Source organism: Tachyglossus aculeatus, chromosome X3 (assembly GCF_015852505.1).
Source record: "Tachyglossus aculeatus isolate mTacAcu1 chromosome X3, mTacAcu1.pri, whole genome shotgun sequence".
NCBI classification, from domain to species: Eukaryota; Metazoa; Chordata; class Mammalia; order Monotremata; family Tachyglossidae; genus Tachyglossus; species Tachyglossus aculeatus.
In genome coordinates this window covers 10,914,144-10,928,767 of record NC_052099.1, presented here as the reverse complement: position 1 = coordinate 10,928,767, position 14,624 = coordinate 10,914,144, and the positions used below count along the sequence as shown (strand labels likewise).

General features: G+C 41.3%; 1 protein-coding gene across 2 annotated transcripts in view; it reads right to left on the bottom strand.

Annotated features, from left to right (window-relative positions):
* WDR36 (WD repeat domain 36) overlaps positions 1-14,624 on the bottom strand; it is a 35,699-nt gene that overhangs the window by 16,150 nt on the left and 4,925 nt on the right. For both annotated transcript variants that reach the window (XM_038770494.1, XM_038770495.1), the window contains exons 4-15: positions 13,684-13,801; positions 12,418-12,550; positions 12,196-12,250; positions 11,112-11,244; positions 10,549-10,724; positions 10,091-10,211; positions 9,111-9,176; positions 8,013-8,099; positions 5,267-5,418; positions 3,274-3,388; positions 2,505-2,670; positions 290-398 (exon numbers count right to left, since the gene is read on the bottom strand). In XM_038770494.1, coding sequence (XP_038626422.1) covers positions 290-398; positions 2,505-2,670; positions 3,274-3,388; positions 5,267-5,418; positions 8,013-8,099; positions 9,111-9,176; positions 10,091-10,211; positions 10,549-10,724; positions 11,112-11,244; positions 12,196-12,250; positions 12,418-12,550; positions 13,684-13,801 — 1,431 coding nt within the window. The remainder of the gene's footprint in view (positions 1-289; positions 399-2,504; positions 2,671-3,273; positions 3,389-5,266; positions 5,419-8,012; positions 8,100-9,110; positions 9,177-10,090; positions 10,212-10,548; positions 10,725-11,111; positions 11,245-12,195; positions 12,251-12,417; positions 12,551-13,683; positions 13,802-14,624) is intronic.

The following is a 14,624-nucleotide window of genomic DNA, read 5'->3' as shown; positions in this document are numbered from 1 at the left end:
ATCAATTTTGAATCTTTAGATCAGTCTATTCTGAGTTTCACTTATTTCAGTATAACTTTAAAAGCTCATATTACTGAAAATATATGTCCAAAGAACTCTTTTGAAGATATTCTTTCCCACGGAAGGCGACTTCAAGGTAATTTATACTTTGATAATCATCAGAGCGTTAAGACACGTTTGAATTTAACCCATCACACACTGTCATTTTCACTTAACGTATTTTGAACCACAAAAAGTTTTTTGGACGTAAAATGGCGAAATGAAATTTTCAATCTAAAAATACCATTACCATATCAGTGATTTGTCCTTGGTGTCCAGAAAATATTCTGACAGGCCTTCTCGTTTCTATGTCCATAACACTAATGATGAAATTGTCTGTAGCAATTCCCAGGATACCACTGGCAAAGGCAAAATATAATTTAAACACACTATACTAATAATCTGACATGCAAAAAATATTCTACCTTTCATTCCCAATTCAACTGTCATTCAATTAGCTTTCCGCTCTTAGCTAAACTATGTAAAAGTCCTTCTCAGAAAAATGGTACGTGACTGTTTAAATCAATCGTATTTATTGAGCGCTTACTGTGTGCAGAGCACTGTACTAAGCGCTTGGGAAGTACAAGTTGGCAACATATAGAGACAGTCCCTACCCAACAGTGGGCTCACGGTATTTGTTATGTGCTTCTATGTTCCAGGCACTGAACTGAGTGCTGGGGTAGACACAAGATAAACGGGTTGTATACAGTTCCTGAACTACACAGGGCTCAGTCTTAATAGCCATTTTACGGATGAGGTAGCTACGGGCACAGAGAAGTTAAGTGACTTGCCACAGTCACACAGGGGACAAGTGGCAGAGCCAGAATTAGAACCCAGGTCCTCTGATTCCCAGGGCCCATGCTCTTTCCACTAGGCCACTCTGCTTCAACTTTCTGGACTCATAATTTATGGGGTACTCAGAGGCTTTTTTGTGTTTTGTTATTTTTTAATTTAACACTCGGATTACCACAGTAACAACTGAGTGAGTTATTTATACACTGCTACAGTTTAAATCTATCAATTGTATTATACTTTCCCAAGTGCTTAATACAGTGCTTTGCATACAATAAGCACTCAATAAATCCCATCGATTGAAGTGAAACAGAGGCTCTATACACAGGAAATGATATGTTAAAAGTTTACTAAACACGACTCTGCGGGTTCTAGGAATCGTTCAAAGGGATTTAGACGAAGCTTCTGCTCTCTGGGAGCTTAGAATGCATGTGTTATACAATCAATCAAATGTATTTATTGAGCGCTTACTGTGTGAAGAGCATTGTACTACTGCACTAAGCGTATACAATATAACAGAGTTGGCAGACACAATCCCAGCCCTCAACAAGCTCACAGCCTAGAGGGAGAGACAGACATTAAAATAATAAATTACAAATATGTATACAAGTGCTGTGAGGCTGAGGGAAGGGTGAATACAGGGAGCAAATCAGAGTGATGCAGAAGGGAATGGGAAAAGAGGAAATGAAGACTTAGGGAAGGCCTCTTGGAGGAGATGCTCATTCAATAAGGCTTTGAAAGTGGAGAGAGTAATTGCCTGTCGGATATGAAGAGGGAGGGCGTTCCAGGCCAGGGGCAGGATGTGGGCGAGAGGTTGATGGCGAGACAAACGCAATCGAGGCACAGTGAATAGTTTGGCATTAGAAGGGCAGAGTGTGTGGGTTAAGTTGTATTACAAGAGCAGTGAGGTAAAGTAGGAGGGGCAAGGTGATTGAATGTCTTAAAGCTGACAGTAAGGAGTTTCTATTTGATGTGGAGATGGATGGACAACCACCGAAGGTTCTTGAGGAATGGAGAAACATGAACTGAATATTTTTGTAGAAAAGTGATCTGGGCAGCAGTGTGAAGAATGGACTGGAGTGGGGAGAGACAGGAGGCAAAGAGGTCAGCAAGGAGGTTGATACAATAATCAAGAAGGGATAGAATAAGTGCTTGGATTAGCATGGGAGTAGTTTGGATGGAGAAGAAAGGGCGGATTTTAGTGTCGTTATGAAGGCTGAACCAACAGGATTTAGTGACCGATTGACTATACTGATTGAATGAGTGAGATGAGTATGTCAAGCTTATGTGTTTGTGAGCAAAAAAGGATGGTGATGCCATGTACTGTGATGGGATGATAACGAGTTTGTTTTTGGACATGTTAAAATGTGAGGTGTCAGCAGGACATCCAAGTACAGATGTCTTGAAGGCAGGAGGAAATGCAAGACTGCAGAGAAGGACAGAGCGAGATCAGGGCCAGAGATGTAGATTTGGGAATCATCTGCATAGAGGTGGTAATTGAAGCCATGGGAACGAATGAGTTCTCCAAGGGAGTGGGTGGAGATGGAGAATAGAAGTGGACCCAGAACTGAGCCTTGAGGGACTCCCACAGTGATGGGAGGACTTTTTGAGTTGGTGAGCATAGAGACTATACAGTGACTAGAGATGATGAGATACTTAACATTTCTTCTCACCTGTCTCTATGCAGCAACATCATACTTGGAGAGGAACTGAGGTTTGAAGTGTGAATTAAAACTTTACTCTTAAAATTCCAGAATTTGATTAAACCTTCACTACCAGCTGTAATCGTCAACTGATTTAATCCATCCACCGCTACTCCTCTTACTGTACCTTGGTGGGCTGCAAATCATGGGAGAAGACTTCATTATAAGAAGAATTAATGATTGCTTTCAGAGTTCTAAAGAATAAACTGAACATTATTTTATTAAAATGTGAAGAGTGGGGAAAAAATACCTACACCTCTGCTTACATTCTTTGATGACAAGATAGTAGGGCTTTTTTTGGGGGGGGGGTGGGGAGGAACCACTATAAAAACCGTCAGGCTTGCCCACTATGTGGAGACTATCAGTGATGTTTTAGCAAATGACCCCAAAGATAGTCAGGAAAACACACAAGCAAATTGATTCTGAATAATAGTGCATTTTCAAAAATGGTTTAACTGGGTTGCATTGCTCTGTTTGCCCCAGAGTTTTCAGGATGAAGAAATGTCCAAAATTTTCAGCAAAAACTGGGTAGTTGCTTTTCAACCTAAAATTTGAGAGTGCACTTGGATGATTATGAGGATTGTTCCTACTGACAGTTTTCTCATGCATTGAAGAATTATCCCAATTCCTCAGTAACCTGGATCATTTCTCCTTAGGAAAAAAATAAGGACTCCCCAAGCTTAATCATTTAATAGATCAGACCATGGTTTTTTAAAAAGTACATAAGTGCTATAATTACCAGTTTTCTGGCCATACTGTCCTCGGTGCATGCCTGACTGCATGTTATATACATTCACCTCTCCTGATGAGAGGCCAATAAGAGCAAAGTTTCCACAGGAGGTTATCTCTACAGCCTAAATTTTGAGAAAAGAAAAAATACTTTCACACATGGCATGAGCATAGTTAAAATAGTTTCCCTTGGACATTCATCTCAGTGTGAAGGAAACTTTGCCCTAAGAGAAAGATTAGCGTCACTATTTCCTCACCCATCGCTGAAAGCTTTAAAAAAAAATCAAGTCACAATATGATTCAAACATAACCCCCATTTTATTAGATTAGCCTAAGGGGATATGGCTAATGGTGGCTCAGGAACTGAAACCCTCTAAGTCAGCAAACTATGCCCACTTATCACCCCTGAAAGAGGTTCAAAATCTTCATAATGGCCAAAACGATGGATCTGATAAAAACATGTACTGCCTTTTACTGTTATTGTGTTTTCCCCATACCAAGTACACAGTATTCTGCACCCAGGAGGTTCCCAATATTCTTGATTGTCTGAAGGCTCCTTGTGGTCACGGAACGTGATGACCTACTTTGTTGTGCTGTACTCTCCCAAGTGCTTAGTACAGTGGTCTGCACATAGTAAGCACTCACTAAGTATCATTGATTGATTGATGTAACCTATGGTGGGAGTGCTGAACCGGGTGGAAATTATGAATGCCTAAAAATAGATGATAAGTGGCATTCCCGTCTTGTACAGCAGGGTTCTTGAATCTGATTTGTCACTTTGCTTTTGGACCCTTAGACTCCATGTAGCAGCCTGTTGTAATCATTCTTAAAAACATGTGCTGACTTTCAGGGTTTGGGAATGGCCACACAGTAAGAAGGAAAAATTGCACTAGAGGATACAAATAGTTTGAGCAAACCCACCTGTTTTTTTTTTGTTTTTGTTTTGAGGGGGAGGGTATTAACGGTATTTGTTAATCGCTCATTATATGTCAGGCACTGTTCTAAGTGCTGGGGTAGATACAAGCTAATCAAGTTGGACCCAGTCCCTGTCCCACATGGGGCTCACAGCCTTCATCCCCACTTTGCAGATGAGGTAACTGAGGCAAGAGAAGTTAAATGGTTTGCCCAAGGTCACAGAGCAGGCAAGTGGAAGAGCTGGGATTAGAGCCCAGATGCTTCTGACTCCCAGGCCAGTGCTCCATTCACTAGGCTGAGATGCTTCTTGTAAGGGACATGCAAATGTCTTTCCTTATAAAGGAGTAAATAAATGTCTATTTATGCTCTCATATATAACCCTCTAAGAACTGGCTGCTAAAAACCTCAACAAATGGGAAATTTCAGCCAAAGAGAGAACCTACTATGTGAACAGGTTATAGAGGGATACTTTGTAGTCATAAATCTAAGTTTGTATTAACTGTGCTCAGCCTGCACCTCCAAAATACTATACAATACATTCTTCTGTACCCACTGAAAGGATTTTGCCAGTCGGAAAAGAGGGCAGAAGAAAGGGAGAAATCTGACAGGTCAATTTCATACTGGGGAAAAATTGTTGTTTTTTCCTTAAAATCTCCAGAATGATGTGCATCAACACCACATACACTACTCATCACTATCTCGCCATAATAAAAATTTTCCCAACTTCAGCAAGAGACCTGCATGTTGACAGATAATGAACCCCTGCAGGAGGACAGTACTAAAAAAGAAAGCATCGGGTTTCATACAAACCTGGGTTTATTCAATTTTTGAGGATTTAACCTGTGGTTAGAATACTGCACTTTAAGCTAAATCATTAAGGACTCTTACAAGTCTATGGAGTGTGTACACTCTGTGGAACTTCCAATTTAACCACATAAAGCGGCTTCATTTTCAAGAATTATAATAATTAGAATTTATCAGGCAGCCTCCAGCGTGATGGGCCTTGAATACGACTGGATGCCCAAATCAGCAGCTACGTTTGACAGTTCCGAAGGAGCGTACTTCCTTCCAGAGAAAGGTCCACTTACTGTTGCAGTTATGGTCGAGGATTCAGTCAGCTCATCTTGGGGCTTCAGTTTATGGCTTCCCATGGTGCACTTCTGGAAGTTCCAGGTTGTGCAGGAAGAGAAACCCTGATGGCAAGCAACGATTCCATCCCAGTCACTTTCACGAGCCTCCTCTGTAATGGGATGCAAGTTTATTATTCAGAGAGTGTACTCTTGAAATACAGATGCTTTGGCAGTGACAGGGGACTAAGAAAGTTAGGTCATTCTAATGAAGTGCCTCTGATCCTGTGATAATAAAGTAACCACCCAGAGCACTGGATCATGTAGCCAGGGAGTAGACTTTCCTAGAAAAAGTTGATTTTAATGAGAAAATCTCACATACAAAAATCCAACATACAGAAGCGACAATCAATATGTGTTTTCCAGAATTGTACACAGCTCCTTAAAGGCAGATGGAAAACAAGCTTAGTGAGAATCACCCAACCCCTGACTTCCCACAAATAAAAAGCTGCCCCTTCGTCTCTCTTTTCTAACCCAGGCATTGTCAACTGGCCTCATTATCACCCCACCACACCTCTTTGACCGAGAAGAGGGGGACAGGTTTGGGGAAATGGAGAGATGGGAAGAAAGGGACAAGAGCAGGGAGGAGCTGAAGTCATTCCCAATCCTCAACTACAAGTTTGACCATCAGATCAGTCCTACATCATCTCCTCCAGGGAGAGAAGGAAGCAAGGAATTGAGCAAGGACCCACCGATCTTTTCTTCCCACACCTCAAGTCCCCAAAACTCCTCCTAGGGGAAGCTAGAGACTCAAGGCTAGGCCTGGATTCAGTCTGGGCTGCAAGACAGCACCATTCTCGGCCCCCTGAATGTTGCAGCTGTTCTTTTCTGAAACAAATACATCGCACGGGGGGAAAACAACCAAGAGGTGTGGGGGGCTAGGCAACCCACACCCACATATATACCCTGTCCCGCCCAGCCAGCTAAGTGCCTTCCCACTTGGCAAGGTAGCAAACACTCTTCCTCCTCCTTCATGAGGGGCCTATGGTCACTGGGGCCAAGCTGTAGCCTCCCCTATCTAAGATTAACACTTGACTCCAAGATCATGAAAGTTAAAAAATAAAATAGTAGCCATGTTTTATGGAGAATTGGCCTGTGCAGCTTGTGGGTGGGTGGGTGTTGTGTGTGATGTTCTACTGAAGGTGGTCTCCTAAATCAGTCTGTCAGTCAGTCAGACGCATTTATTGAGTGCTGAGTGCACAGCACTGTACTAAGCACATTCCCTGCCCACAGCAAGCTTACTGTCTAGAGGGGGTGACAGACAGTAATATAGATAATTTACATATATGCACATAAGTGCTGTGGTTGAGGCAAGGTGAAACAGTGAAACTTCAATTTCTACAGCTCCTTTCTCAGCAATGACTTTTTTTTACCATAAATGTATCAATTATTAATGGTCATAATTGTCCTTCACTCTAAAGGTGTGTGGCTAAAAAACCTTTTTGAACACACTGGAGTTTGTATAAAATGCCAAAGAACTTGCCCATTCACTAGTTCCTTGAGACACCCACTGATATCATTCCTCTCTCAACCCGCACCTCATCTTCCAACAGTTCTTGAGGAACTAGGCAGAAACCCAAACCTTGCACACACTATAAATAGGCCAACAGCAGTAGCTTTCAATCAGTACTAAATAATCCAGATTTAGTCAACTTGATTATTCAAGGGACTGATTTTACAGGCCTCTTATTTCTGCTGCTTTGCCTCTGTGACTGTCTCGAGCACTTTACAGCTTGCCTGTATTTTTGCCAGAGGGCAGATACAGAAAGAGATATATAATTTCTCTTTTCCTTAGCCAATAACTGAGAATTGGCTGTACACCACTGTGTGGTCTTATTTTAGGCATGACAGTCATATAATTTTCTGATTTTGCACCTAATAGCGTACCTTCGCATTAAGTCTCAATCAAAGACTTAAAGGTCTCTAAAGGTCATTTCAATCTAGAAATTCTTTTCCATGTCCATCATGAGAATCTGAAAGCATTTGCTCTTTAAGCAATAAAGGCTGCCTTTAATTTAAGCCAGTCATGAAAATAAGCACATGTTCAGTTAGCTGCAAACTAAAAGATATTACAACAGACCTAAAAGAAGTAAGGCATGGGGCCTACACAATTCATTATGCTCTTCTCATTTCTAGTCTCCTTCTGCTTGCTCTTCATGGGAATCTGTGCTCACGGGAGAACTTAGCGCATTTGCTACATGTACACATTCGGTTTTTCGATCTGGACACCAGTGGAAGTAGCTGGCAGAAGCTCTACAAATTTTACAATAGCTGACCTTATTGAGCTCTGAAAACACAGAAGTAGCAGGGTCTAGTGGATAGAGGACAGGCTTGGGAATCAAAAGGACCTGGGTCCCAATCCCAGCTCTGCCACTTTTCTGCTGAGTGACCCTGGTTCGCTTCTCTGTGCTTCAGTTCCCTCACCTGAAAATGGGGATTGAGGCTGTCAGCCTGAACGTGGGACAGGGACTGTGTCCAACCCGATTGGCTTGTATCTACCCCAGCGCTTAGTACAATACCTGCCACATAGTAAGCACTTAAATATCATAAAAAAGGTACAATAACGATTAAGCTTAACATGGCATTTCTACTTTAGGCATAGGAGAGCGGGGTATTGTGGAAAGGAGGAAAATCTGATAAATCAATAAAGAAATAAGTGACAGTGAAAAGTAGAAATTCTCTAAAACTCGCATCAAATATTACTGACCTGATACAAATGCTCTAATAGGTGGGAGTCTTAATGACTCCAATTTCCCAAGTCGTTTCCTTTTGGCTGCTTTTTTATTTATGACCCCTATAAAATAAACAACAAAAACATCTGTAATTAAACGCTCCCTCTCAGTTGCAAATATGAAATAAAGGTTTTTCATTTCATCGATTCTAGTTTGCTTAAAGGGGGTGAAGAGTCGGGATTGCTCAATTACTGTTTAGCTATTCACATTAATATGCTCCGTTTGATGGTTTACTTCAACTTGATCTTGTCTGAAATTACTGCTGTTCTTAATTCATTCTTAATATCCTAAGTGTCTGTCATCCCCAATTTATATATCCCAAGTGAGACGGGGCACAACTGAATCAATTTTCTTGTATTTACCCAAGTGTTTAGCACAGCGCTGGGCACAAAGTGCTTAATAAATGGCATAACTAATCAAGACGATTGAGGGAATGGAATGGCTTCCAAAAGAGGAGAAATTTACAAAAAGATCAGGACCCTCCTAACATGAAAGATGAAAGCTGTGGAAGGTATGTTGCTGAAGTTTGATAAGGGGGCTTGAAGGTTCTAAACAAACAGAAGGAAGCACTTCTTCACCCCAAAGGTGGCAAGCAAATGGCAGTGCTTAATTCTTATGATGTCTCTGAGCTTCATTTTCTCTTCTGTCCCTGCTCTCCTTCTTCATGGTAGGGAAGGAGGGCTAAAATGAAGAGCAACAGCCAAGGAGCAGAAGGCCAAGATCCTAGATAAGCAGCCTATAACTGATAGCTGTCTAAAAAACCTACTGGGTAATCATCTTTCTGGATCAAGAGTCATAGAAAAGAAAGGATGAGCTGAAAGGACACAACACCCAACAATCACAACCTTTGGTGGAAGGGTAAAGCCTAAAGATAAACACCATTAGTTTTGTTCACTATTTTGTGCAAAACAACTGCAGAAAACTCTCCAGAACTGCTTTTTGGTTGGTACATTAACAAATACTTTGGCAGTTCCAAACACTGAGTGTAAAACTTTTCTAAATAGGCTGATAAAAGGCTTTTGTGAAAGCAGATTCTCGGCAACAATGGTTTTGCTTTGTGATAAATCACTTACCATGTCCCAAACTCTTATTGAATTTATCATGTACTGTGGAAAATGACTGCAGTGTCCCATCTTGACCTGAGAGAACATGAAGGAGTTAGACATCATCATCATCCTTAGACATCAACTTTACCAAAAACATAACTAGTCATCTCAACTACAGCACCTGACAAATGTATATAATAAACAGTTAAATTAAAAGCTACTTCAAGCAGATTATGTCCCACACCTACGCTGTTTTAGAGGTGAATGATAAGCAGATAAGCCAATGAACCCTCAAACTTCTCACACGAGGGGGATCACCAACTGAAAAGACCAGAATGTTATTAAAGATCTTCACTGGACTCTGAGGTCTTCTCTTTCGAAAAGCAGTGTGGCCTAGTGGATAAAGCACGGGTCTGTGAGTCAGAGGGACCTGGGTTCTCATCCCAACTCTGCCACTCTTCTGCTGGGTGACCTTGGGCGAGTCACTTAACTTCTCTATGCCTCAGTTACCGCAATTGTATAATGGAGATTAATACTGTGAGCCCATATGGGACATGGACTGTGCCCAACCTGATTATCTTGTACCTACCCCAGCGTTTCATAGAGTGCCTGGCACATAGTAGGCACTTAGCAAATACCACAAAAAAAGAGGTCAAGACTTAATCTTATACTGGGGCAAGAGATCTGGGGCGGGAATGTCTAAAGCTGAACAATATTTTGCCTTGATTAAGCGCCAAGCATTTTACAAAGAGGGGGTACACTCATTTGGCCTATTCTCATTAACAAGAAGGGGTTTTTAAAACATCACTTGTCAGAGGCCTGGCAGTGCACACCTGTACCACTGAATTCTGCTAAGTCAGACAAAGCAAGGGAAACTGAAATAGTGGCAATAGCAATAACAAGGCTTCGTGACAGCCAGAGAGCCCTACTCGCCTGGTATACATTTAAAAACGTTTTGACAATACCAAATATACGTTGTTAGTGGTCAGTGGAGACAGAATGCTTACCTGCACTAAGAATTTGCTGCCCATTTTGCCCATGATATCGGATTTTACAAGGAGGAGCACTATGTCCCCTCCTTATCCTAAGCAGCTGAGCTTCACCCACAGGGCCATCAAATCGCCACATCTGTCAAGGCATGAAGATAGCATTAAGAACCCCTAGGTGGTTGCTATGAACAGGTATTCTACTGCTCTATTTGGTAGGGGTCTGATTCCAGATTAAGGGGCACCCGCAACTGGGTTGCTATGACGACCAGGGTTCCTCACTCCAAGAACTGCTCTGGCTTGGGGACACTGCCAATTTATTCCTACAAAAGTCTGGCCCTTTCTTTGTTTGCTCTCTATTTTCCTCCAGTTTGAGTTCTTCCATCCTCCCTTACTTTTCTTGGTTGAAAAGATGCTTTCTTGATGAAGACTTTCAAAAGGAAGCAGGCCAGGGCCAACTTCACAAAGAGAAATCCTACCTTAAGGGCATTATCGGCACTATTTGTGATGAGAAGTGGTTCGCCAGTGATAAATGTCAGGCCAGCTATTGCTGAAGAATGGGCATTTCTCATCTGACTGATCAATTTTTTCTCTTCCAGATCCCAGAGTCCAATATGGCCAATTGGACTCCCAACTGCCATCACTGGATGTCCATCTGTGATGAAAACAGAAAAAGAGGGGGAGGGGGAAAAAAAAGCACTTTACAACCTTGAAACGCTTAAAGGTTTCAGACATCTAAAATAACCCAAATGAATAATACATTCATTCACGCCCAGAACAACTCCAAGTATTGAAATGTCAATTATTGAAAACAGAAAAACAAATGAAAGCTTGGTGGAACTGCCCACATTGAAAAAAATTCCAAAAGCCAACTATGAACTGAGTATTCTTTTTTATGCTGTGACTTCTTCGGGCTCACAACCACCTCGATTCCCACTATTCAGTGATGATTTCCTCGAGTGTTCCGTAGAACACTTAAGTTCCTGTTCGCAACAACACAATCCCAGTTTATATACTGACATAAAACTCGGCTAAAATATACCTGTGCGGAAAGCAATTGAAGTCACAGGACCCCAGTCTTGTTGAAATTTCATTAATGTTTCATCAAATTTAATGTTGTGAATGACAATCTGCCCAGATACAAGACCAACTGCAATGACATCCAACGCTGGTGCCTGAAAAAGCAGTTAAATTGCATAAAAAGGAACTGAGCCGTTTGTTTAAATCAAAATGCTTTCCAGAGTGATTAAACACAAACAAAGGTTATTAAGAACAGTTCTGCACTGATTCTCATCTGAGATGCTTTAATAGCCCCACCTAAACAGAAGTTGACTTGGTAATGAGGCCTCCAATCATTAAAGCACATTAATAAGCTATAAGATTCTTTGTTCTTGTTTCCTGGATAAACAAGATGGTCAGGGGAGTTTTTGTTTTTTGCGGGGGGGGGGGGGGGGGGGCAAGAAGCAGGGAGACGCGGGAGGAGAAAGCTTGACTTTAGGGGGAAAAAAGAAGGTCATTGCTGGAAAGAATTCAACAGAGACATCAAGTCATATCATGTGCTTGGGAGGCAGGACCAGTCAAATGACAAATACTGTTTGAGTGCTCATTCAGGAAATGACATATAGAAACAGCAGGACCTGGTGGAATCAAAGGACCTGTGTTCTAATCCCAGCTCTGACACTTACCTGCTGTGTGACCTTGGGTACATCACAACTTCCCCAGGCCTGTTTCCTCATCTGTAAAATGGGGGTTCAGTACCTGTACTACCCCATAGACTGCGAGTCCCATGTGTGACAGGGACTGTGTCCAATCTGATTATCTTGACTCTACCCCACCACGCAGTACAGTGCTTGGCACATTGTAAGAGCCCAAGAAATACCAGTTATTATTATTATAGAAAACTGTGCCACGTGGGGAAAGAGAAGAGAGAATTGAAAGAGGATAAACATTTAAAACAGACACCTATACTCAGCTGTTGAGGGGCACAGATAAACACACATGGAACTGCTTGTGCACATGTGGAAAAAGTTGCATGATGGTCAAGTGAGTTACCGAAATATTCTCTGAAAACTCAAAAAGGCATACTTTGTCATTCACATTCTAGTTTTCACAACACAGGTACTAACCTGCTGGAGAGTCGTCACTCCTGACTTCCATCCTGGAAACGTATATAAAAGCTGACTATAAAAAGAAAAATATTTTAAAATTGATAAAAAGAACCAAGATCAAATATTTATCAAATATACAAATGTCACTTTCAGTAAATTACTATAACTACGGCATATATATCAGTTATACACTTCAGTAAAGAATATTCTTTAAGGAGTTCTAATTAGAGAGGCTCTTACTTGGACTTTATATTCCACAACTGCAGACTTCCTTGTTCACTGCCAAAAAGTACTTTATTCAAGTAGGTGCTTGGATGCATAACTGCAGAAATTTTAAATACCGCCTTATCAAAGTTCAGCTGCAGGTACTCTTCTGCAAAATGGAGAAAATTCTAAGTAATCCTGAAAGGCCATTTTCTGCAAATAACTACATGATACACATTATTGAAGTTATCCCTTCAAAGTGGGACTTCTCAAATGAAATACTTGTGGGTGTGTGTCTGTACCTCAAATTCTAAAATGAAGGCATTCTACAACAATTATGATTTGACATTAAACTGTCTAAACTTGTTTGCAAAAATCTTGCCCTACTGCTAATTAATATTTGCCAAGAACAACCCAGGCAAGATCAACAGCAGTTTACTCTTTAAGTGACATCATAAAGTACTACATCTGTGCCTGGAAACTGGGGGGAAATTGTTCTATGGCATTAATATGAGCTGGAATTTAAAAGAGGACAAACAGCAAAAAAATTGTTGTTTTCTAATTCCTTATACTAATGTCAACACCAAAAAGGGAGAGCTACCCCATCAAGAAACAAATATTAATAATACAAAAGGCTTTTAACGTCCTAGAAACACACCACCTCAGAGGTCCCTAGCTAATGGAACCCCTATCCATGGGCTGTATCTCATAACATGCCTCCAACGCTGAAAGATGGAGGTTTCCAACCCAAATTTCAAATCCCCGAGTACTTCAAAGCACTACAGAGGTACAAACACTATGATGGGGAATAGGAACTTTGGGGATCCCAGAACACAGCATCTGAGGTACAAGAGTAAGGTAACTAAGAATGGGATCCGGCTTTCCCTCGAGACTGTCAGTTCCTTGTGGGCAGGGGACGTGTCTACCAACTCTGTTACACTGTACTCTCCCAAGCGCTTGGGTACAGTGCTCTGCACACGGTAAGTGTTCAATAAATGCCAATGGTTGATTCAAGGCACAGAAAAGCTATTTTCTTTTGTCTTTTGCTGCTGCTATTCTCCAGCTCCTTCAGCAGGAGGATGGCTTTGAATATAGGTATTGAGTATAGGTGTGTAGTGACCATGTGTGTAGGAAGAGAGATGGTGGGAGGCCCTTGAGACCACAAGATTACTTTCTAAAAGTCAGAAACCCTGCCGTAAATCATGGAGGAAAATGAGATGTGATACTTTAAAACATTTACCTTGCTTTAGTACACACAATGTGTGACCTGCTTGACTCATTAAACTATATGTTTAGCCTTACCTTCTGAATGTACGTGCCAAATAATGACAACACTTTCGACATCGATAGAGATCACGTGATCACCAAAGGGCTGCACAAGGTAGATTTCAGCCTGGTGACCCTTAAAGGTTTCAGTCACCTGAAATTTTGAAGGATGAAAATAATTTTAGTACTATTAATCAACATGCTGTTTGTTCTTAAAGGGTGGGAAAATACATGCAAAGTATCGTAATATATTCCAACAGATCCTTTTTTTACAGTTATCCATTTACAGTTCCTACACTGCTTAAGGAAAATCAAGCACAAAAATGACTCCAGACTTGCTCTTTTATCAATCTTTATGGTTAACCAGCACAGCACCTGCCTCATAGTTAAGGCAGCACATGAATTCAACACAACAACTTAAAGTTCCTGACCTCATACTGGATTCCAATTCCCTTTCTACTATGAGTGAAATATGGGAATTACTGAAAAAGTGCTGTAACTTTCGGGCCACTATAAGAACATTACATAAATGACTCCTACATTTTTTATGGTGTCTGTCAAGCCCTTACTATGTGCCAGGCACTGTACTAAGCACTGGAGCAGATCAGGTTGGACACAGCCCATGTCCTACATGGGGCTCACAGTATTAATCTCCATATTACAGATGATGCAACTGAGACAAAGGGAAGTGACTTGTCCAAGGTCACAAAGCAAGGAAGTGGAAGAGTCAAGAGTAGAACCCAGGTCCTTCTGACTCCCTGGCCAGTGCTCTATCCTATGCTCCTCATGGGAAGATTTTCTCCTGCGTCCTTCATGCTATACTCCTATTCGTGCATCCCAGTATCATGCTGCTCGGGTTTTTTTTTTTAACTACAGTGTTTTTGCTGATTTATAATCAGTTTATCCACTACCACCCCTAGATGGACATGGCAAATTCCTTCCCGTTAGTAGTAAACATCAAAAAAAAATAATCTGTG